Source organism: Hermetia illucens, chromosome 3, assembly GCF_905115235.1.
Source record: "Hermetia illucens chromosome 3, iHerIll2.2.curated.20191125, whole genome shotgun sequence".
NCBI lineage: Eukaryota > Metazoa > Arthropoda > Insecta > Diptera > Stratiomyidae > Hermetia > Hermetia illucens.
Genome location: NC_051851.1, coordinates 155,587,398 through 155,613,596, shown reverse-complemented (window position 1 = coordinate 155,613,596; position 26,199 = coordinate 155,587,398). Strand labels below are relative to the sequence as shown.

General features: G+C 45.9%; 1 protein-coding gene across 1 annotated transcript in view; it reads right to left on the bottom strand.

Annotated features, from left to right (window-relative positions):
- The window catches only part of LOC119652819 (irregular chiasm C-roughest protein), a 626,589-nt gene that overhangs the window by 74,361 nt on the left and 526,029 nt on the right, over nucleotides 1-26,199 (bottom strand). The window contains exon 12 of the mRNA XM_038057146.1: nucleotides 7,704-7,806. Coding sequence (XP_037913074.1) covers nucleotides 7,704-7,806 — 103 coding nt within the window. The remainder of the gene's footprint in view (nucleotides 1-7,703; nucleotides 7,807-26,199) is intronic.

Below are 26,199 nucleotides of genomic sequence, written 5' to 3'. Positions count from 1 at the left end.
CCGACGACTTCCGCAAGCCAACTTAAAGATCGCCCTCCATCCGAGAGACATGTTCAGTATCGGCTCCGCAACACAGTTCTGACGACTACTCTACTGTCGCATCATCAACGTCCACCACCGGTGAGCCGCAGGTTTTTGCGATCTCATGTTGTCTGAGCGTCCCCATGCTGAACGTTACCTCGCCACCGAAACAACTGTTCATGTCCAGGCTCGCGTACTTCACTACTTCCGACGAAATTCTGGCCTATATTAGAAGCAAAGCCAACTCAACTTAGTCACCTCACTCGTGTGTGAAGCGGATGGAGGATGGCTCTCCGAGTGACAGCTTCCTTCAAAATGACATATCCCCACAACTTCGATGCTATCGTCCAATCTTCCTTTTGGCGACAAGGGGTCTTCGTCAAGTCTTATCAGAGGACTAAGCTTGGAGAAAATTTCTGAAACTTGTTTGGATGACAGGATTTTGGATTCCGAACTTGAAGGTTACTTTGCCTTTCGTTGTGACAGAGACTGCTCTGTGCTTGGCAAAACAACTGGCGAAGTGCTTTAATTACCGCTCTCCGTGCCGAAATCATTTTTCCTCCTCCTTCTCTACCTACGATTCTGTCACCTTACGAGTCATTCCTCCAAATGTATGCTTCATATCCTGTGTGCGTTTTCCCTGCCTCAAACCCCTTCTATTCACGAGGATTTCTTTGACAGATTATCAGAAGTTCTAATCGTTTTGTTAACCTCAGTTCCTTTCATCCTACGTGACGGTTTTAAACTTCCTATGCTCTCCTGGTAGAAAAAGAAGACGGGGCAGACCCTGCCTAAGATGGAGCGATGGTGTAGGCCAGGACGCCAGACAGCTTTTGGGGATATCGAATTGGTGGACCTCGGCGCAAAACCGGGATGTCTGCAGTTCCTTATTAAAGCAGGCCTAGGTCGGATACCGGTTGTTGCGCCGTTGATGATGATGATGTTCTCTTGACCTACTACTCCCCCTAATAGCTTTACTCATCCTTTCCTTCCTTTATCTACTTTCATGTACACCTGTGACGACCTCCAATTTAACCTTTCGAGAAACTTCCTAGATCGCACTCTTGATCTTGTCCTCTCTAACCTCCATGTACGTTGTTTTTCTCCCCATGCCCCTCTCTTACGTTGCTCCTGACGGCTATCATCTAGCTCTTGAATTCGATGCTCAGATATCCCGAATCTACGCCCCTATCACGCGCAAGCCTACCAAGTTTAGTTTTCGTAAGACGAACTTCGAAGGTCTGAACTCAACCCAGGCGGAATCAACTTGGTTTCCCTCCTCTCTCCATTAACGTGTGACCAAGCACTCAACACCTTCTATACCACTTTATCTGATCTTCTTCCCTTTTACGTTCCCTCCTCTCCTATATGCTTACGCTATTACACTGTCTGGTTTACCACTGAACTGCTCAAAAAACTTCATCAAAGTGTTTTTGACACTATTAAAGTATTCCGTCGACACGCTCTTGGAGGCCCCTAAGTTTGACGGGCTTGAGGCTACGACGAATCATTCTGTGGGTTGGGTTGATTCCTCAACGCAGAATGCAAGGACGAAGAATTTAGATATCGCTTCGCAAGTTGAACACTTGGTTCTAGCGCGATTGGTTGCGTTTTGATCATTAAATTTCAATAAGTACCCAGTGTATTAGGCCTCATGGAATCTCAGCTTACCTCAATTCGTACTGCGCATGTGACTATCAGATGGGACGATGGATATGATAAACTTGGAAACAGGTGCGGATCTGATAACTTTTACGGGCTTGAAGACAGATTCGGACCCAACTAAATTTACGGGGGTGAACTGGACGATGATGACTCGTTTCTAGGACCATTTAGTTCCCTTTCTACGGATCGTGCCTACACATTTATGGCAACTTGGAAACTGCCTTTTGTTGCACACCGATATTCTTGCTCATCAACCAGTTGGTTTTCCGCGTGGAAGCTTTAATGCACTTAAATTTAAGAGGAATTTAGGGTTGCTGTGCGCCTATTCAATGGATTCCGCTTACGGCGTTCGCAGGCTTTAGTGAATCTGAGGACATTCTCCAGAGGTTGAGGATGTGCAGATTCTTCATTGAAGAAAACATTACTAAGGTATCTTCGTCTGAGATTTGAGGAGGCTGGGCAGCTGCATATAAAGTCCAGAACACATAGCCGAAACAAATAAAGGACAACAAAAAGGCCGCTCTGGCGACCCCAGGTTCTTTCACAAGGATTTTCGCCTGCCGGCAAGAGTTCGAATTTCTCTACTTGGATGTGTGAATCCTTGCCATTTTACCCTTCAGAGTAGACTTGACGGTGCATGGTCGGATGCCAAAAGCTGGTTCTGGCCCCACCATTGTGGATCCCCCCCCGGCGTGGCAGTCAGTCAGTCTCCTCATTACCAGCGATGTTTGAGTGCCTCGGCAAACCCATTAGGAATGTTTCCTTCAACCGACCAAATTTCAGCAACACCTGATGACATGAAAGTTCTGGGGGTTTAACGTGAGTACCTGCCGTGTAGGATTGATTTTGGGACCACAATCAGAGCCCCGCCATGCAAGCACAGCGGTCCTGGTTTATACTGAGTGCAGACTGCCGCAACTAAGGGGTACGGTGCCCGAGTTGTACAGCGCAGCTCTACGCTTGAGCTCCGAGAAACTCTGCCCGCGATGTAGGTATAACCAAAACCACCATGAAACTCCCACTAGGGGGCCAACCGCAAATAACCGGGCCAAGAACACATCCTCCAGGAACTCTCCTTGGACATATGCTCTCAGAGGGCCGTCCCGGTTCCCATGGTACCAGATAACCTCCGGTGAGGCTTCGTGGCCGAAGCCACTTCAGATGAGTCCCTTGCAGGCTCGGGTCTGATCGCCCTCCTCGAGTACGTGAGAGCACCTGATGACAACTCCACACCAACTGATTTGATATGTCGTTGCTGTTTAATGCTGATAATGCTGCTGCCAATGAAATGGCATATACCTCCCCTGGGCCAGTTTCATAATCGGATTCCCTGAGAACACCCCTGCGTCCAATGCGCCTTCCATGACTGACCCATCGGTGAAGATTATTGAGTCTGTAATCTGAAAAGACTCATGGCTATTCATCGACCACTCTTTTCTTTCGGTAATTACGACAGTGTATGTCTTTTCAACGATGAATCTGGAAACCATATAATCGGCCGGCATCAGAGCTACTGGATGTTTGTCAAGGAATTTCCCACGGATGTTTGTCAGCCTTCCCACGCTCCGATGGTCGCGCGTCTATATGCGTCATTGGCTGGTTTCCTCTGAATATGTGTTAGAAGCTTTTTGCTGTTAGCAAAGTCAGCCTCGGCCAGCAGACGATGCAAAATGGGTTTTATTATAGATGTACATATCCAATGTACCCGTTTTAGTGAAAGTCCCCAGGTCTTACCTATCGCATTCCTACAGTACCAGAGCAATCTGCAGGATTTCTGATATTGTTTCCGAATATGGTGCTTCCACGTAAACTTGGAATCCAAATGTACTCCAAATACTTGACTGTTTGTGCCAGCTGTATTTCCGTACCTGCTAAGGTGGGCAGCGTATAGCTGTTCCACCTGACATTCCTAGTGAACATAACTAGTTCAGTTGTGGATTTCATATAGAGTTGTATTCAAGCGGTCAGATACTGTGTCCGCAAAGTTGTCGGTAAGATCCGGACATCGCCTTTTTAGTTTTGGCCGTGAGTTCATAGAGTGCTGTCTCCGTAGATTTGCCGTTCTGGTACGCCTGTTGCCTATGTTGAAATGGCCACTTAGGAATGTGTGTATCCCTTATGAACCAATCTACTAGCCTTTCTAGTCCATTTAGTAGAAAGGACGTTAGACTGATCGGTCGGAAGCTTTTTGCTTCTGTGTAGTTGGGTTTCCTTAGTTTGGGAATAAATATCACCTTCACATCATCCCAGTTAATAAGAATATAAGCGCGTGCTAGGTATGCACGATATATATTCCGAATATGTAGACCCAAGGCATCCATTCCTTTTATTACTAGCGCCGGAATCATGCTATCTGGACCTGCAGACTTACATCTATGGAATGAGTTAAATGCCCATTTTACTCGCTCCACTGATACTACTTTGCATGCCAGATTCCAGTCTCTAGGTCGAGGATTGTATTCACTTGTCGGCCCTGACATAAGATTGTCGATGCTGCCTGGGAAGTGTACTTCAAGCATATGCCTTACCATTTCCTCATCGCTTCCTATGTACCTCCCGCTCTGTAAACGTAAATAACCCAGCTTCTGGCTACGTTTTTTAACAAGGAGCGACTTCATGATCGTTTAGCCGATCTTATGCTGTGCCTCTTAAAATCGATTCCAGCCAGCGGCTGAATTACATTTCAGGGCACAATTGAGGAGCGTGCCCTATGTTTTGCCAAATCCGAGTTCCACCATGGTGTATTACCCTTCTTTGGCATCTTGAGTGCACAGCTTCCTTCGAAAGCTTCTCTCATGCTAGTTGTGATCGTCTAGGTTGTCTTCTCAATTCCGGCACTGGATTTGATGTGCTTCCTAGGGATTGTGTCTCGGGTGCTCAGTTCTATTTTATACGTCGCCAATCTGTCTTCCGCGAATTCCTAAATGGAGTGGGGGGGGTGGATCTATGCCTATTACGAAATCAATACGTCTGCGATCTAAGAGTGTGATATCGTTTGATACTCTCCCCTCTTCGACCAGAGGGCAATGTCAGGGGATACCACCATGATGTTGATGACCTCTCGCTTGACCACGTTGAGGAAGGTGGGTTCATTACCCCAGTTAAGGATTTGCAGGTCGGTTTCTACCAGATGCTCCAGTACTCTCGATCTTCTTGCATTGATGTTGGAACTGCTCCAGCATATGTGGTGAGCGTTGACATCACATCCTGCTCCATGCCTTTACTTTTGACATATTAGATAGCTCTGATGGATATTCCACTGGGAACCTCTTTTGCGTCATTGCGGAAATCTGTAGAGCACCATAGTATCTCTTTATCTCCCTGTTGACTTTTCATGGTTAGTTTAGTCGATGTGGTGTCGCCATCACATAAGTCGTTAACCAAATTAGCCAAGTCTTTTGAGACCACCATCCAGGAGCGGGGTCAATCACTTCCATTGGCATATAACAGGTCAGCATGTTGGAAATTTAAGGCCCTGACTACCCCACCAACAACCCACGTTTCTTGTATGAGATATATAAATATGTTGCAGCTATTGATCCGACGAATAATTAGTGCAGACGCCGCTTTACAATGCTGGAAATTTATTTGGGAAATAGGGCCCCTCATCTATGCTTCAGATGAAAATGACGCGGGTTGCGAGTCCCTTTCAATGGTTTTAGGAGCCGGCACTTGTAATCTGACGGTTCTTAGTTCGTAGTAGAGTTGGCAGCACGTCTATTTCTGAACCTTCTTAACGTCGGATTCGGGGACTTCGACAGTTAGGAGAGTTCCCGGCCCGTCAGTTCTCTCCTGTTTTGCTGCCTAGCAGTATCCAGGTGGAAGTGTTGAGGTTATTCTGGACATCAAGCTGTTCGAGAAACCTCAGTACCATTACGCTCTTCTTCTGGAAGCCGAAGGAAGCACTTTTTGAATGGTGGCAGCTCAGAGATCCTTTTCAGGGCAGTTACCCACCCTCCTACACATTGTTGAGGGAGAAGCAGTACTGTCTGAGCAACTCGTTCGTGTTTTCGTCGGAGGTCGCATTTATGGTTCATGTGGGGATTTCGACAGCTGGCTGATTTGTTGAAAAATCCCTCAACGGAAGTGAAATTGGTAGAGTTGCTTCAGACCTGGGGTACAGAGGCAACTTCTTTACTTTCCAGCTAGGAAAGCTCGTCAGACTTAAAGAAAACCAATCGCATAGTTAGTTTTCTGAATTTGGTGAGGTGGTGAATATTCAGTGCATCTCAAGAAATCTTCAGCCAAGGATGCTAAGAAAAGGTGAAACCTTCAAAAGTAGTTTCTTCTTAAAATTTGGGGCAGGCGAGGCATCAACTGAGGATCGTGAATCTTCTCTCTCGATCTTTATTTCTCCTGTTTTCGGGCTCCACGTCCAGTATGAAGCGGGTATTTTCTTTTCTATTCCTAACTTTATGTTCGAAGTGTTTATGGAATGTTACGCAATATTCCCTTTTGGGTTCCTGTGCAGTCCAACTGTCGGATTGAAGGGCAGGTGAAGATTTGTTTTGGATTAATTCAGTTTTATTGGTTGATCTTGTCCAATCTGGAAAGTTATTTGAAAATTTCTTGACTTCAAAAGAGAAAAATCTTTCTGAAAGAAACTAGACTCGTAATCACTAGTTCCAGAAAAATGAATCTGAATGTATTGTGTGGGGTGGAAAAGTGGGATTTGTATCTAGATTATGCTCAAGTGCAAAATTTTCCTACTTATCCACAGATCAAGTTAGGTAGATTGTACTTATTAACAAGCAGTATCTTTTTTACAGACCACTACAGTTTCGTCTAGTTCAGAGGTAACTCATTAGATGCTGTCTCTGCTTTGGGGTCAGTGTGACTGAAGTTGTTAGCAGATGTAGTTCGTTCTCTCGTTCTCTCCCAATCCGCAAACAAGTTATGGGTGCGAATTATATTCAGGGGGAAACCGTCTGGTATTTCTGGCCAAAAGCCGGTTGAAGCTGAAATAATTTTTGTTTGGAATTGAGATAGTATCTGCTATTAATATCTCGGTAACAAATGCAGATATTCATACTGCGGCCTTATTCAGCGTTCTTAGCTCTTCCGCCGAGCCTTTTCAGAAATGTGTTAAGTTCTTCTTTAATTACATGACATGTTTAACAAAGAGAGGATCTTCTTTAGCTCACGTATCTATTGGTAGTTGCTCCTTATATAAACTCTGTTCTTTATATATTCCCCCATGAGTTACAGTTTATTCGGCAGATTGATTTTTTGGAAATCCTCCAGATAATTGCGTCCAGTGAAATTAACGCATATCCTTTCCCAATTAGCCTTAGGTGAGTTTCGATTGAACTCCTTTACATTCCGCTTCACTACAGATAGAATTTCGGTCACGAAACTCTGCTCCTCGTTCAATTAGATATACACCCTCAGAATAAGTTACCCTTCAAACTGAACATTAAGACGAATATATTCTCATTGTGCGTCGGGTCCTGCAATCTGCTACCTCCATACTATCCAATTGATGTTTGAATGTAATTAAAATCCTATAATTTCTGATTATATTGGATTATCCTGGCATTAACTCAAGTGATAGAAAATTATTGCATACAGAAACATACAGGATAAATTGAACCAAGAAGTGACTCCTGGAAATCTGAGAAAATTTGAGAGATTTACGAAGGATGGTGGAGTCCTGGGTATCATAACGTTATGTTTGCCGGTATATTAGTCCAGTTAGTGATGAACGTTAGTCTGGTGTTAAAGTGCAGGACGAAATTATGGATTCTACAGAAACTTGGCTATCTTTCAGATAAGATTCCTCTACGTATCACACTCACTAAGCTATTTAGTCATTAAATTGGAATACAGTACCCTGGAAACATGAATATCTACATTATCTCATTTAATGAATACAAGTCCTGCTCTAAGCAGCGCTAGCTTCCAGGAAGTGAAGATATTCTTGAGGGTAAGTGGATATAATATAGGATGAGTGAGCAGATGTGCAAATGTGTAAGCTCTACGTAAATTGGGGGAAACACATATAATTTGATACATACCTTGGTGGTGGGTCGGCTTGAATTTCACATGCCACTTCGACTGTTTCATCCTTTGAAGCACCAATTAGGATAACACGATCGGAATACTTGCATATTGGTGTATCTGTTGAATTGAGAGGGAGATAGGTGAGTAATGGGATTGCACTTTAGATTCAGGAAATATATAAATTTAATATTTGTAAATGTGCAATTTGCAGGATTACCATCTATTTCTAGGTGAAGTGTTGGATGCACAGGGACTCTCTGTGTGGAATACGTAGTTAAGAGCTTATGCACACATTTAAAGGACACTTTAAATTATGCATACTCCACAAGAAGGACAAGAAGCTTCTTTATTTAATTCGGTTTAGGCGATTTACGGGACGGCTGTTGTGAGGGTTATGAATTGAGTTTTAGTTCCGTATGGACGACCATGTCCTGGGCTTTAATCTCAGTTTACAGCATGAATCTTTAAGTTGATGTAGGCTCACCACTTTCATAATATTAAATACAATGAGTGGAACCAAAGTATAGTTTTAATCCAGTATTGCATAAACTACAACTATAGGAGGATTAAATTGTTGTCGTACACATCAAGCAAGGGTCATCACTGCCACTTTCAACTTTCATCATCATCATCATCAACGGCGCAACAACCGGTATCCGGTCTAGGCCTGCCTTAATAAGGAACTCCAGACATCCCGGTTTTGCGCCGAGGTCCACCAATTCGATATCCCTAAAAGCTGTCTGGCGTCCTGGCCCACGCCATCGCTCCATCTTAGGCAGGGCCTGCCTCGTCTTCTTTTCCTACCATAGATATTGCCCTTATAGACTTTCCGGTTGGGATCATCTTCATCCATACGGATTAAGTGACCCGCCCACCGTAACCTATTGAGCCGGATTTTATCCACAACCGGACGGTCATGGTATCGCTCATAGATTTCGTCATTGTGTAGGCTACGGAATCGTCCATCCTCATGTAGGGGGCCAAAAATTCTTTCAACTTTAACTAGGCAAAATGAATTGTTGCAATCTTCGATTAATATCTTATAATTTTCCGGCTTTAAATAGACGATTAATTGAATTTCTCATTTGATTGCATAAAATCTATCTTAACTGAAGTCGATGTCGATGTCACGATGTCAAAAAAATACGTTAGATGTTGTTTGTAGTTGAGGCTTGTTTTCTTGGACTTCTGTGCGATGAAAGGTTTACGGCTAAACCTTTGTTATTCAAATCAGTACTATTTTGGATCTTCAGGTTATCACTGATCTCCATTGCGAAATACGGGCGATGCAGGCCGCGAATTACTGGAGGGCTTGTTCTCTTCACTGGCCCCCCACGAGAAGATTTTTATTCGTAGTTCCCAAAATAAGGAAAATTGGGTTTGGGTAAGATCTCTGAATTCTGGGCCATTTTGTTTGTTCTGTGGTTCCTTGGTATATTGTGGGCTTCATATCGAAGGTTCTGTGCTGGAGTGGGCTGGTATGCTTGTGATTACTGGAGTTAGCGACGGTTGATTGCATGTAGCTTGAGGCCTCCAATCGTGTTCTCCAAGGATTCTCCCTTTTGCTTCTGATGTTTCTAGGAGGACTACCAGAAGCAACGTTGACTTTGAGGGTAGAGATGATGAGAGGTGGAAAATCTTAGAAAGACACGTCCGCCGCCCGAACGGCGGAACTACAGCGGATGCGTGTGGGATTCACACTAACTAAAAATCACCCCCCCGTCTCTCCGGCCCCAGCCCCGCGGGACCACCATTGAGGTATTACTTCGCGGGGTAGGTTTGCTCTTAGGCACTCATCCTTCTCCTATTTGCAGCTTTCCTCCTTCTTTGTTCCTTCAGCAACTCCTCCTGCATTTGGATGATTGCGGAGCCAACCGAAAGCCACTTGTCCTCGGACTCCAGCACCTGGTTTAAGCTCCTTCTCTCCATCGCAAATCGTGGCCAGTGAAACATCACATGCTCTGGATCCTCCGGTATGCCATCGCATCTGGGACAGTTCGGAGAATCATCCAACCCAAAGCGGTGCAGATACTGCCTGTAGCAACCACCGTGTCCCGTGAGGAACTGGGTAATGTGGTAGTTGGTCTCCCCATGTTTTCGCTCAAGCCACATCCTAATGTTGGTAGTGAGCCTGTGCGTCCACCGACCTTTCGTAGACTCGTCCCATCTGCGTTGCCAGAGATCAAGCGACTCTGACCTTGCCGCACTTCTACGCTGTGCATGCCCCTCCATATGTCTTGCATTGTACAGGACACTCATTTCTTTGGCCAGAATGTCAACCGGGATCATGTCTGCCACCACCAATACTGCCTCATCTGATGTGTTTCTAAAAGCACTGCAAACCCTCAAAGCCATCCGCCGGTAAACCGAGTTCACCTGCTTCCGTCTATGAGAGTTTGCAAGCGCCTGTGCCCACACAGGCGACGAGTAGAGCAGGATGGGCCGCACCACTCCGGCTAGCACCAACCTCCGGCAATGTTTCGGTCCACCAATATTTGGCAACATTTTTGCAAGTGCCGTGGTGGCACTGGCTGCCTTTTGGCATGCATACTCTAGATGTTCCTCAATTATTACCCCCAGATATTTGATAGCCGGCTTTGATACGACCATATGTCCACCGACCTCCACTTTCACAGTGTTATTTTTTCTGCTGTTCATTATTAGGACCGCTTCCGTTTTCGCGTCCGCGAAGGTCAGCCCGGCCTTTTCCAGTCAGGACTTTACCGCTCTCACTGTTTCCGTTGCGTAAACCTCCACATCTTCTGGGTGTTTTGCTGCAACAACCACAGCTAGGTCATCAGCAAAGCCGACAATCGTAGTCCCCTCTGGGATGGGAAGAGCAAGCACCCCATTAAACATGATATTCCACAACAGGGGACCAAGTACCGATCCCTGTGGTACCCCGGCTGTGACAATGTACTCTGTGGGTCCCTCATCCGTCACGAACCAGAGAGTCCTCCCTGAGAGGTAGTTTTCCACCAAATTCGCTAAGTATCCGGGGACACCTATGTCAGCCAACGCCCCTTTAATTCTATTCCAGTTGGCCCAGTTGAATGCGTTTTTGACATCCAACGCCACCACGGCACAGCAGTCGCCAGAAATCAGTGCACCTTTTGCCAGGTTTACCACCATGCCAATTGCGTCCACCGTAGAGTGGGCGCGTCGGAAACCAAACTGGCGTTCCGACAAACCATTGCTGGCTTCGACGATGGGCAGGAGTCTGTTGTAGATGACTCTCTCCATCATCTTCCCCATTGTATCCAACAGGCAGATAGGACGATACGACGCTGGGTTTCCAGGTGGCTTGCCAGGCTTCGGAAGCAACACCAACTTTTGCTTTTTCCACTGGACAGGGAATATTCCTTCTTTTAGGCACGCCTCGAAGGTGTTGGTGAAAAGGTCGGGCCTAGTTTTCACTGCCAGTTTCAAACTCGGTCGTGGATACCATCCAAACCTTGGGCCTTGTTGTCACCAAACCTACCACATATTTCCCGCAGCTCCTCCACAGTTACAGGCGGTATTATGCCGTCATTTAGCTGGGCAAAAATTTGCCTTCCCCTATTTTCGTGGTGAGGGAACAGAGTGGTAGCAATCTGTTTCAGGAGGCGCGGACAGGTCACATGGGGTGATTTCCGCAGTCTTTTCATCACCACTCTGTAAGCCTCGCCCCAAGGGTTTATGTCGGCATGGTCGCACAGCTGTTTGAAGCAGTTCTTTTTGCTCCTCCGAAAGGCTTCCTTTAGGCGGCCACGCAATTGCTTGTGTGCCTCCTCTCGACCGTCGCCACCGGGTTTTCCCCTGAGCCTCTGGTAAAGCCTCCTTGCCCGAAAACATGCGGCTCGCAAACTTTCGATTTCGTTGTAGTTGGGTTGCCTACTGGGGAGCTATCGCCTTCTGGGCATAGTAGCATCGCATGCTTTCGTCACCCATCGAGTGATCTGGGTGGCTTTCTCTCCAGCCGTACCATTCAGGGATATGTTGGATTTGAGCACCGCGGAAAACGTGTCCCCCTCGAAAGTTTTCACTGTCCAGCCAAGCATTCTGCGAAAACTCTTTTTCGAGCTCGATCCTCCCTTGATCTCTATGCAGATTGCCTGGTGGTCGCTGTCAGTATAGTCCTCACTGACATGCCAATCGATTCTACTGGCTAAAGTGGCACTCACGTATGTCAGGTCCACTATAGACCCCAGGCTCCTTCCCCGGAAAGTGTACGAAGACCCAACATTCGCCAGTACCACGTCCAGCTCCGCGAATGCTTCGAGGAGAACACGTCCCCTAACAGTAGTTATCCGGCTGCCCCATTCAAGAGCCCACGCATTGAAATCGCCTCCTATTATGATCGGCCAACGTCCTCTTGCATCCAAAACAAGAGCAGCAAGCATCCGCTCATACTCGACGAGTGTAGCGCTGGGTGGAGCATAGCAGCTGTAGATGTGGATGCCCTCCACCTTCGCTCTGATGACGCCGGGTGCTATACCTTTAAGATAAGCTCTGGCAGTCGTTTATTACAACGATTCTGAGCTGTGTATTTCCGCCTGGATTATAAGACACTGTATATAATCGGAGCTGGAGGCTTTCAGTAAGAAGTTCAATTTTCAGCAGGAGGGTGCTTCTGAAGCTGACATTATTGTCGTTGGAAATCTGGACACCAAGGGTGTGAAGTGGTTGAACTGTGTTCCTATATACATAAGTACATATTATGTAACCACCGCGAAAAGTGTTTCAGAGAGCTAGTTTAAGCTGAGAGCGAATATGCACCGGTTTAGATACGAGCATAGGCAGGTACTAGGCGAATACAGTATGGGTTAAGCTTTTTAAAAGTTGACAACTGATGATCCTCGCGAGCTGGCTTAGAGAGCATGCAAGAGTCAAGATAATCGATGTAAAATGTGCTACCTAGGTACTAATACGACTATGAGACGCACTAGGGACAATCGTCAGTATCTCGGTTAACTAGCAGCTTCGCCTGACTTTCTTCAAAATAGCTAGGCTTGTCTCATCAACTGAGCCCAAATTTTACCTGTAATTTCTTTATGAATAACTCAGAAACCTCTCGACTTTTCCTTGCTTTCAGTTCACTCACGAGATACACAAATTGATGGTTTTCAGTAGTTTTGATTGCATTGTGAGATTGCTCATTGGTAAGTTTGGTAACTTTTGAGTTGTTAGACAGGATATAATTTAGTTGAGTTGCGCAGTCAATCAGTATGCGTTGTTAGGGATACGTAGGAATCAAGCAGTGAAGCCAACCTATCTCTCTCTGATGGTGAGTTGTCTCTTCTCTAGGGCGATGTGTGTCTTTTCAGGGGCCAAGTTTTTCTAGACTGAGGAGTCGAAAAAACACCTGCCCAATCCGGGGTGTCATGCGAACGGTGCCCATTGGATAGTTTGCAGTCGGGGGTAACTGACGGTATTCGGAGCTTCACTGATACCTGGTCGCTTCAGTGAGCAAGTTAGACCTTACCGTGCTACGGTGGGCTATGGCACGGTGGACCTTCTAATCCCCCCATACTCGTGAGAATCAAATGAGTACCAGCAAATAAATAAAAGAACTAAAACTAATAAAGCGGGACCCCGTACCGCACACAAACTGGTTAATCAGGTGGAGGTACATTTCCGAAATACTGAAAGCCAGGTGATTACACCCAAGAAGGGAGAAGTTGGGACGTCGAGCAGTGGATCCAACGTAAACATTGGTATACTGCGTGGACAACATCCAATAAACGCCACTGCTCAAAAAGCAGGGATCAGCAAAAGCACGTCTCAGGTAAATATATCAGGCGTCAGGAAGGAGTCAGGTCTCACTGGCGCAGGTGTTAAATGGTACTTGCGCTATCTGAAGGAAGGCTTGAAACCAAAAGAGGCCTTTAAGAAGGCTCAAGATAGACCTAAGCCATCTCTCCCGGAGCCGAGAAAGCGGGGAGCAGCAGAGATTAGCTCCCATGAAGGCTCCCCCGCTCCCGCTCCCAAAAAATCCAAACCTGAACCCAAGGGGGGAAAACCCGGCAGGTCAGGGGTGAAGGCAGGACTCAGGAAGCCCGCCATTAGCTACGCTAGTGCGGTCATCCGAATGGTTATACTTCCAAAAATATTTCCCAAGCAAATACTCACCCGTGAGGAGCAGGAAACCATTGAGGACGTTGTCGTCAGGCAGATGTGCAAAGGATGGACTTCCAAACTTGTGTTCACCTGGATACGCTTTCGATCAGGTCTTATATTGGTGGACTGCGCAACCGAAGATACTGCAGAGTGGATTAGGACCATAATTCTTAAATTGCTAGACTAGGAAGGGGCAGAACTATGAACATGTGCTGGGGATGATATACAAGGAACACACACGGTGACAGTTTTTCTCCCAAAAGTCGCGACAATAGAAACGGAAAATCTTATGGGCCCCCTAATCGCTCAAAATGAGGATCCCCATACGCGACTATGGAGATTCTTCAAAAGCAAGGTGGGAGGAAAGGGTAAACTCTTCACGATCGGGGTGGATGACCGATCCCTGGAGGCAATCAAACGTCGGAGTTGCCATATCAACTATCAATTTGTAAACATACCCGTGCATGTGCACAGGGAACAGCCGAGGAAAGACACCTCGGAGGAGATACCGGGTGAAAAGCATACAAGCATACCGAGGTCTCCGAAGAAGTCTCGAAAGCCATAGAGGCAGAAAGGACTGGATCAACCAGGGACGACTTATACCTACGACTCCTAGGGCTCAGGGTGGATAGCGACGCGCAGGAAAGCGCCATGTTGGAGGGGGGGGGGGGCGATACTTCGATAGTGGAGAAGAGCTCCAAACAATAACGGAGCCTATGGCCAGCACTAAGATAGCTCAGATAAACCTCCGCCATGCCAAAGCTGCATCTGTGGTAATTGAAAGGCAAAGTTCCAAGGAGAACATTGGAATAGTGCTGGTTCAGGAGCCCTGGGTGTACCGGGGGCAGATTCGCGGCCTGCAAGGAGGAAACATGCAGGTAATTTGGGATTCCTCTTGTGAAAAACGAAGAGCTTGCATAATTCTTAAGCATAATTTAAAATACATATGTCTTTCAGAGTTCCTGACTGGACGTGGCTATCCAAGTCTCATTGGAAGCCGGGAGGAGCACTCAAGAGGCAGTCGTGGCGTCGGGGTACTTCCAAGAAGAAGAAATCGGGGTTCATCGGAACAAGTTGCAAAACTGGTGAAGTATTGTGAGAAGAGGGTGTTACCACATCTGCTGCGATGCTAACGCCCATCACGAAGTCTGGAGAAGCAGAATTTATTCCTAGCAATAAGTTAGAAATACATAACTCAGGGAACACTCCAATATTTGTGACCAGCATTAGACAGGTACTAGGTATAACTGTAGGAAATACTCTAATGATCGGGGTCTCGGATGAACCCTCTATGTCTGATCACAGGATAATTAGATTCGACATTGAGAGTAACTCCGAAATAAAGAGAATAATAAGGAATCTCAGGAGAACAGATTGGGAATCCTATGCAACGCACTTTAGCAACAACATGCCTTCGAGGCGGCAGTGTCATCATGTGCGAACTGCAACTAGAAAGAGTGGTGGAAAACCTCAACACAGTCGTCATTGACGCTTATGTGGCCAGCTGTCCGGCTAAGACAGTCAGGTCATCAAGGGTTGTACCATGGTGGAGCATGAACCTCGCAAGAATGAGAACAGAGGCACGAAAACTTTTCAACCGGGCAAAACAAACCGGGGGCTGGCAAAGGTATAAAAATGCACTGACTGCGTCTAGCAACGCGATCAGGGGAGCGACACGGAATAGCTTCAGGGAATTCTATGAAGGGATCGAATAAATCACAGAAGCAACCAGGCTTTACAAGGCTGTAGCCAAAGGCAGGGCAATATCCTCTGTCTGTTGGAAGAAGGAAGATGGGGCATTTACCAAGAATGAGGAGGACAGGGTACACCTGCTTCTCAGAACTCATTTGCCGGGGTCTTACCCGACGGCGGCACTCGACAACGTCCTGCCTGACACCCGGACAACGAATAAAAGAGGAAGAAAGGAGAACTGGAAACTAGCAAAAGGGGTATGCCCAGAAGCTGGGGTAAGGTGGGCAGTGGGAACTTTTAAACCACTGGCATTTTCCCAGCACTAATCCAGAGAGGCCTAGGAATCATCTTAGAGTCTCTTCTGAGGTTTCTAAGGGGCAGCATAGCCCTGGGATATATACCAAGGGCATGGAGACGGGCAAACCATAGAACCTTCTCCTCCGCTTCTACCAGGAAAAGCGGAAGGATTGAAAGCTGGTGATGTGGACGGAACTGGTCTCATTGCTATATGTGGAAACAGATCCATGCAACTCGGACACCGTGAACCTGGGACGACTTCGAGTGGACGACAACGGAACACTGCGAAGAAGGCGCAGTTTCCTGCGATTTGGGATATGAGGGTTGCTACACCAATAAGTATGGCGACACCCAGAGAAGCTGGGCACCAGAAAGTGAAACTTTCGGCGGAAGGTGTGGACAAGTTGGTAACCCTCGTGAGATCCACACTGAATACACCAGACTTTTCAGTTACTGGCGGTTTTCATATTAGACCAGGGTTATATCTAAAACCATAAAGGTTAGTCAAAATAGCCTACAGTAAGTCAAAGCATCCTCTTATCTACTGGCAGCAAGGCTGGCAAAATTCCAGGAATGTCTTTACATATTCTTACATATATCTTGGTCAAAGAGGCATGGGTTCGTTTTATTAAGGGGACTAGGATCTTCTTTGATACGACATCCTCTAGACTGAAGGCATGCGTTCTGACGTCAAAATCGTTAGAGGCAATTATGCTGAGACAATTCTTATCCCAGGACCTTGTTGCGGTTAACTTACAATGTCAGGTTAATGGTAAGAGGAGAGACATCATAGTTGTTCTGCTGGCGGAAGAACTAAGTGGATTCGTGGCGTATGTAGAATAAAATAGCCTTGAACTAGGTCGTGATGGGAACGGTTAGTATACTGTTTGACTGACTTCAACTGGTCTGATGACGGCGAACGTAGGGTACGTGAGAGAAAGTGAATTAATTGACCTTATAATCTGCACTTCGAAGTTGTTTGAGCTGATTAGATACTGGCGAGTGCTAGATATAGTTTCACTCTCAGATCACCATTATTTAGAATTTAGTCTGACTATTTCACGCGAACAATGGGTAGGTAAACTAGCATATTCCAGTCGAAAATATATGCCATATACAGATGTGCTTCCTTTAGTTTCCGAAGGAACTACAGGGGGCCGAACATTGCTATTCTCACTGACAGCCAAGCACCGATCAAGGCACTTAGGACTAAACCAGTTGAACTCTAAACTGGTATGGGAATGCCTTGAGGGGCTGAATACGCTCGGCTCGTCGAACAAGTTCTGGATACTATGAGTTCCAGGCCGTGTTGGGCTGGAAGGCAATGAGGCAGCGGGTAAAGTAGCCAAGAAGGGAGCAGGGACGCTTTTACACCGGCCAGAACCCTTTTGTGGAATCGGAAACGGTTTCATGGCTATGACATTAAAAAGTGAAGAGAAACGGTTGAGGGAACTATACTGGGGTAGTCCAGGGTGCTTATTGGGAGATACGAACCCAAGCGCATAAAGGATTGATTAAACCTCACCAAGAAGAATCTCCGAATTAAACTATCACCTAGGGAAGCTGAGGATATCTACGGACACTGCCTGCAGGTTCTGTGTTGAGTATGATGAAACCTCTATACACGTTTTGGGATAGTGTCTGGGACTTGTGCAAATTAGGTCGAAGCATTTGGGAGAACACTTAATACCAGATCCAAAGCTGAAAGATCTGGAAGTGGGGAACATACTAAAATTGCTAACGGTTATAGGCTTGCTTAAGATACTATAATTAATTGGTAAACTATAACCAGCAAAAAGGGCACAATAGTTCTCTAAGGACGCGGTGCGACTTTCCCTTTACAGAATAATAATCAGATGGTTCAGAGGCCCATGTAAAGGAGGAGGGTTTGAGGCAACGTACTCTGTACTATCCTCAGTAAAACAAAAATAAAATGCTGATATATAGAGTATAGTTGGAGTTATTCTACTATGTTAAATCCTACCTGATCTCTCTTGGTGACAGGCTCCGCGACAGGTCGACCAAGAAAATGCATACAATGTCGTTACAAACATGATGATCGGATTGAGTCATAAGCCTCGGAGAAATGCTAGGGCACCACCTCAGTCGACGCGGTAGGACGGGCCCCGGTCCTGTCGTGAAGTGGGCAAGGGTTCTTGACGCATGGACGGCGTCAGGACGTAAGCAAGTTAGTCCGCACACAACGAACAAAACAAATACGTGTCTGCACGCTAAATGTTGGTACCCTAACTGGAAAGACCGAGGATGCCTTCTGGTAACTTCTCGATGAAAAGACTTGTCACGTGCCAGCTGACGATTACATAATCATTGCCGGCGACCTTAATGGTCATGGGGGTGAAAAGGCAGACGGTAACAGGTGCCCTGGGAGCGCGCAATGAAGGTGGCGAGCGTATTATCGATTTTGCGGACACCAATGACCTTGTACTTATAAATACATGGTTCATCAAACGATTGCCTCATCTTCCCACATTTTATAATGGGAACAGCGAAACGCAAATCGACTATATTCTCATAAGACGCCAACATTTTACCACTGTCACTGATTGCAAAGTTGTCCCCAAAGAGACCATCGCACCTCGACATCGGCCGTTGATTGCCGTCCTGCGAATTAAGCCACCGATAAAACAGCGTGAGGAATGCACTGGCCCGCCGCGCATTAAATGATGGCGATTTGGTGAGAAGAAAGAAGAAACGGTCTCACTCATACGATTGCCAACCATTACGAATGTGGAAGAATCATGGAACCAAATGAAAGACACGATCCACAACGGGGCCTCTGCAACCCTCGGGGTCACCAAGCCGGGTAAGCGGTACATCTACCGAGATTCTTGGCTTTGGAATGATGATGTTGAAATGAAGGTCCGTGAAAAGAACGCCGCTACCTCAAATTTCTCGACGATAAAACGCCTGCTAATTGGAAAATTTGTAAGAATGCCAACCGGGAAGCAAAGAAAGCGGTCGCTGTCACCCGAGCGAACCATTTCAAAAATTTTTACGATAAACTGGACACTCGGGATGGCGAGAGAGATCTCTATCGACTTGTTAAAAGCCGTAATGAACGCACAGAATATCGAACACTTCTGTTGTGTTAATGACAAGAACGGTACTTTGCTTACCAACCGTCGAGGCGCAATGGATAAAAGGGGGGAATATTTCGAGAGATTTCAACTGAAGAATTTGCTCATCCTCCACTTCCACAATCATTGCCGACATTTGGAGCAGTTCCACCAGTCAGCGCAACTGAAGTCGAGGAGGCAATAAAACAAATGAAATCGGGGAAAGCAACAGGACCTCACGACATCGCATCTGAGCTCTGGAAAGCGAAGAGCTGGGACCCAACACTGTGGCTCAGTGAATTCTTTAACCAGGAAGGAAGAACACCATCTGACTGGCAAGAAAGTACCACTGTTCCAATATGGAAAAAGAAGGTAGCCCAGCAGAATGTTCAAATTACCGTCCGATCCGGTTACTTTCCCATACCATGAAGATTTATGAACGCATTCTTGACAACCGTATTCGCGAAATCGTTGAAATAACCGTGAATCAAGCCGGATTTGTCAAAAACTGCGGAACTACTGACGCAATACACGCTGCGCGGTTACGCATGGAGAAACATCGTGAGAAGCATCGCCCTCTTTATATTGCCTTTCTGGATCTAGAGAAAGCGTTTGACCGTGTACCACACGAACTCATCTGGTATGCTTTACGACGTCGTGCCAGAAGAACTCGTGCGCTGGGTTCAGTTGCTCTACCACGATCCGAAAAGTAAAGTTCGAAGTATGGCGGGTGTATCAAAACCGCTTCGTGTCTCTGTTGGTGTTCATCAAGGAAGCGCCCCCTCACCACTCCTCTTTGTTCTTGTTATGGACACCGTCATACGGGATATCCAACGTCCAGCGCCCTACACACTGCTTTATGAAGATGATGTTTTCCTAGCATCTGATAGCAAAAATGATCTCGAGCAACTTGTCCAAAACTGGAATGATCACCTCATGCAACACGGTCTCAGATTGAATTTAAACAAAACTGAATTTTTGACGACCGATCCCCATGAAACAGGCACAATCACTGTCAGCGGCATTGATCTGCCCAGAACTGAGCGATTTAAATACCTCGGGTCAACGCTATCAGCCAATGGAGAACTGCGTTATGAAATTGCTTCACGCATTAACGCAACCTGGATGAAGTGGCGTTCCACAACTGGTGTTTTTGTGATCGACGGATCAACGAACGTCTCAAATCTAAAATTTACCGCAATGTCGTCCGTCCAGTCGCTCTCTATGGTTCTGAGTGTTGGCCGACCATAAAAGACAATGAACGGCGTCTTGCGGTAATGGAGACGAAGATGCTACGTTGGACTAGTGGCGTCACACGTTTAGATCACATCCGAAATGAGGATATCCGCGATCGTTATGGGGTTGCACCGATCGTAGAAAAGTTGCGAAAGAGGCGCCTTCGATGGTATGGTCACGCAATTCGTGCCAACGAGAATTCACTTGCCAAGGTTGGTCTGAACATCGAAGTCGATGGTAAATGACCAAAAGGCAGACCTAAACAACGGTGGCTTGATACGCTGGATGGGGATTTGAAAGCCTCGAAATTGCACCCAGATCAGGCATTCGATAAAGCCAAATGGCGAAGCCGATCACGACGGGCCGACCTCGCTTGTGAACGGGACAAAGGCTCAAGGAAAAGAAGAAGATAAAGACTTTTCAAATAATGCGCCCAATGTGGGTCATTTCTCATACAAATTTTTGTCATGGGGCCATACCATGTCTTAGTTCTTATATTGATCCTGCGCTAAATGTTATTCGGTAGCCTTAATTATAGGAGAAAGGTATGAATTTTAGTCATTTATACATAAAAAATTCAATAAACCTACATCATTTCCATGGCCCGAAAAAAATCATAATAAAACGATACACGTTCCATCATTGACCATTACCGAAATTGTCATCTCCGAATGACCGCATAAATTCGTCATATAAAATTAATATAAAACGAGAATAACCAACTTCTTTTCCTATTCCTCAAGCCGCATACACATCTGAGTAATTTGGAACAGTACTTTAGCCCAATTGAGAAGTTTATGACCAACGTTACCGTGTCACACGAAGAGGTTCTCCGACTCCACCAAATTTGTAGCCTCTTGCGGTAGAACATAAAACTTGAACCTGGAAATTCAGGATTTCGTTGCGAGGACGAGAAGACAAAATTCATGAAATTATGATGCAATTTATTATTTTTATGTTTATTATCATTGTTATTTGTTAGGACTAGAGCGGCTCGGATAGTACGACTTCCAGGCACACTTTTCCACTTGGCCATAGCCTTGTAACAGGACGAACCTTGGGCACTGAAACTGCACCGTTTGGTCGGCAGAAGTGTTCTCTGATTTCGTTTTGTGTCCAACTGCAACAACTGGATACGCTTCTGTTGCCGCGGCCATAACTTCTTCATATCCGCACATGACTAACTTGCCCGTTATTTACTCTACACCCTCTCCAACGGTTTTATTGCTTGGGAAGGTCATGTGACCCGGTGAATTGCAAGTGTTGGATTTCGTATCTTTTCCATTGTGTTCTGTCTCTCGTTCGTCCCTGAAATCTAAGAACTAAGGGTCTTGCTAAATCCTCACCACCCGACTACATTCAGGATTCATAGCAAATGTCCTTTCTTAACTGCCCTCTTCGTCGTACTGTAACTGCCAGCTGAGGTTACTGCAGACATTGTGACAAATTTTTGAATTGCTCGGTATTATGATGACCATTCTGTTTAGAGTGCACGGAATCGGGTGAGGAATAGACGCAACGGGGTGGAAGGATGTTGGCTATGAGGAGGAAGAATGTAGAATCAGCGAAAGGAATAGCAAATATTGTGGTAACACGCGGTGTTGCTGCCGGCATATGAGTGGGGATGGAGGGGTTGCGGTGGTCGGACTATAAATTTCAAGGAAGTTTTCAAAGATTTATTACAATTGCACATGTGTGGCTTTTTAGGGATTTTAGTGCGGTTATATGTGCTCTAGACTATCCTAGGCGATTTTGTATTTGACTTGGAGGAATGACTTTAGGACTATTACGGGTGGAGGGTACGAATGCATGCATATACGAAAAAATTCAAACGGTTGATTTGATTTTATTAGTCGCGGTTATGGTTTACATGCCACCGACTTGTGCCCTGGCTTACTTTGTGGTGGGGGAAACTATATGTATCATACTTAGATCAAGGAAATATAATAAAACACGAAACGTGCATTTTAATGTAGGACACAGTTTTGAGCGGAGTTTGGGATTTTGGGACCTTTGAAATAAATTATTTAGCTTGCACTTAGTGGAGATTTTTATGGGATAATGTAAATTTTTGAAGTAGTCTTAGGGTTATGAGGCACCTTTGCTTTACGGATGGTGGGTATTCGTTTGACATTTATGGGTTTTTGGGTAGTTTGATGTGGGGGTGGTAGTTTGAGCGATTTTATAATGGCTTACGGCAATAACTTTGAGTGCAAGGCAGAGTTTTTCGAGGTCTTCAAATATGCGTACATTTGCAGTCTACGGCTATGAGCAATTGGTGAAGCGCTCGAAGGACCTTGAAAATGAGATGGATTTATTCATGGGAAGAGTTATCTTCTGGAGATCAAAACTTGAAACATGTGATTAGGCTAGTTTCAGAAAAGAAACTCTTATATATAATTGTCATAACGTGGTCAAAGGGTAGTATAGGTCCCAGGGCGAAACGTGAATTGGTACCCACGACGGATCATAAAACCTGGGAAACGCCTGCTGAACCAACACCAACAGCTCCACCTCTACGTAGTGACCGCTGGGAGCTTTTTCTAAACAAAAGCTGCAAACGGGGAATGGTGAAGGCGAGTATCCCGCGCCTAAAAACCTCGCCTTCCTATACAGAAAACGAGCAGCCTGTACCAATATACGGCTGATGTAACAGCTTTACAGGAGATGCGTTGGACAGGGACCGGTTTCCTGAAGAAGAGTCACAACACCATATATTATAGTGGCCATCCAGTAAACCATGTGCTCGGAGTAGGTTTCTTAGTCAGCCAAAAAATGAAACCTGCTGTTATCGGCTTTGAAAACATAACGTTCACGCCCCTACAGAGGAGACTGCAGAGTCGGAGAAGGATACCTTCTACGAGGCAGTAGAACGAACCCTCGAAGCCTGCCCCAGATATGATATCAAAATCATATTTGGGGATTGTAATGGCCAAGTAGCGACGGAGCCCGTATTCAGGCGATACGTTGACTCCCATAGCTTACATCAAAATACAAATGATAACGGGCTACGGCTTATCGAATTAGCAGGGTCACACAAAATGGTTGTTGGAAGTACCTGGCTTACGCGGAAAACAGTCCACAAATATACGTGGTCCTCTCCAGACGGGACCACTTTCAACCAAATTGACCACGTGTTGATCGAATGCCGCAACCTCTCAGCCTTGATGAATGTCAGAACATATAGGGGGGCCAATATAGACGTGGATCACTATCTCGTTGACATAGTGGTCCGAGCTCGAATAAAAACACCACCCAGAATCCCCTCTGACAATCAGGTGAGAGTTAACACTGAAGCCATCCACGACACAACCCTCTGCGACATCTATAAGACGGAAATAGATGCCGCAATAACGGCAGTCAACAGAGATCCTGGTGATGACGCATCAACAAATGATCTTCACAATCACCTGAAGAACGTTATCATAGATACTGCGACAAACATACTTGGCCCCAGCCGCAAAAAGAGTCGGAACGGCTGGTTTGACGATGAATGTAAGCTAGCAACGGAACGGAAGAATGCGTATACCGAGCAATGTTGTATTCTCAAAGAACGCCGGTGCGCGCAGAGAATTATCACGAACTCCGTCGAGCGGAGAAGCGATTTCGCAGACGGAAAAAGGAAGCCTGGGAGAACCAACAAGTCTGTGAAGTCGAAAACTACTGGGAACAACCGCACCAGGCTTCACTCCAGGCAAATCAGCAACAGATCAGATTTTCCCTCTGCGCCATTTTTGATCGACTCTAAAGCTATGCTAGCATAGCCTGGGTAAAACTGTACACAGCCATGAGAGAATTCGGTGCCCCGACGAAATAGATAAGACCGACGAGGCTGACCCTGACCAATGTGCCAGATAAAAGCAGCAGGATCACTCTCAAGACCATTCGACATCAACAACCGTCTACCACAAGGGGATGCCCTATCATGCATCCTCTTTAACCTGGCCCTGGAGAAAGTGATACGTGATGTTGAGGTAAATGCAATGGGTACGGCCGTCGTTAAGTCCACTCGACTACTGGCCTATGCTGACTATATTGACGTCATGGGAAGAACAATCCGAGACGTACAAACTGTCTTCATCCAGATCGAGCTGGCGGCAATCGGCGCGAGATCTTGGGCTGCACATCAATGAATGCAAGACAAGATATATGGTTGCAACGTCAGCACCAAAAACCAACCAACTAGCAACATCAAACCGCACTGGTCGAACGGGAAGAATACAGATAGGATGATACAACTTTGAGACCGTTGATAATTTCTCCTATCTGGGGTCAACAATCACAACCGATAACAGCTACGAAGATGAAATCTGCACACGATTGTTGGCAGCTAAAAGAGCCTATTTCAGCTCACAAAAACTGTTCCGCTCGAGACGTCCCACCGTAGGGTCAAAGCTCTTACTGTACAAGACAATGATCTTGACTTGGGTTCTTAGCAAGAAAAATTGCAAACTCTTGGCCATGTTCGAGAGAGGAATCCTCCGAAAAATGTTTGGCCCTCTACATGAGGATGAAGGATTCCGTAGTCGACATAAATGAAATCTATGAGCAATACCATGACGGTCAGGTTGTGGATAAAATCCGGCTCAATAGGTTACGGTGGGCGGGTCACTTAATCCGCATGGATGAGGATGATCCAGGGCGGAAAATCAATAAGGGCAATATCTTTGGTAGAAAAAGGGGACGAGGCAGACCCCACCTAAGATGGAGCGATGACCTAGGTCAGGGCACCAGACAGCTTTTAGGGATATCGAATTGGTGGACCTCCAATTCCTTGATTCCTTGATTCAATTTTTTCTTGGCCGATGGCTTTTATTGGGATACGCCCCTTCCAGACACCATGGCTCAAATGTGTCGCATATTGCGCAGTGCATTCGATCACCTTGGCCTGTCGGTTCATAGCGTGCAGTTGTCGTCGTCTACACAGAAAGAATGTGAATTTTACCGTTAGTGTCTCCTTCATTTGGTTATGTATAAGGGCGTTTCTGCAGACCATGCCTCTGTAGAGAGAGGGACGTTAAATTTACAAACTGGAGATCAAGCCAGCACTGCATGGTTACGATTCTCAGTCAGGGAAATTTCAGCCATCTCATCTGGTAGTAAGGTTCAGTTTGACGATAACGAAACTCCCGCCTTAAATACGGTAATAACTTCATCGGCAGGGTCATCACGCTGCGAAGAAGCACATGATCCTTTTGGATATTACTGCTACAATTCTCTCATCAATCATTGCCACCCAACGAGCTGCCTATGAGTCATTGATTTCTTTCACAATTTACCTTTTACGCTTATTGAGAATCATAGTTTTCATACGTTTCCATTGTCACTTACTTGGCGAGAGAGAACCGCGAGAATCGGCGTTCAACAGTTAGCCCTTGACTATGTGTTGTTTACAGAAGAAGGTGTAGTGTTGGTGACAGAGATTCAGCCAGCCGCTGCAGTGCACGGGTTTACCTTTACCTTTACCTTTTCCTCCCAAGATTTAGTATAGGGGGGTTTGCCAAGTCTCCCACAACCAGATTGTCTTGGCAAGAGCTGTGGCTTTAGCCGAAGTTTTTGTTCATTATGTTTACCATGCTGCGAACTAGTCGACAACCCGGCAATAGTAGACATTTTTAGAGGAGCCGCAATACATTAGGTTCACCGTTTTTCGCAACCAAAATGGGGAACTCCGTTGTAATTCCCTTTGCAAGAAATTTAAAACCTTGACGGCCACCTACTGAAAAGGTAGAAAGGTCGCCTGGAGATGAAGGTCTTAATCCGACAGACCCTCGTTCAGTGAAAAATCTCTATGTATGTTAAAAACGGCATAATGTAGAAGTAGGAACTCTAGGACCTTATCACACATCAGCGAAACTCCTGGCAGACCGCCGAAATGAAGTAGAGGGAAAAGCAAAGCAACAGCATTAGAGCCCAAGAAACAGGAAAGGGGTCAAATCGGGGTCAGGAACCCTTCTTATTAAGACGAAGGTTACATTTGCCGAACTGAGGTCGAAGGTTGGCAAGAACGTATTTCGTTTCGCGATGCATTCCCAGAGTATTCTAGGCACTTAAGCAGTGGTTTCCAGCTCGAAACCAATGTGTACCCTTGAAATAAGGGAGTTGGACT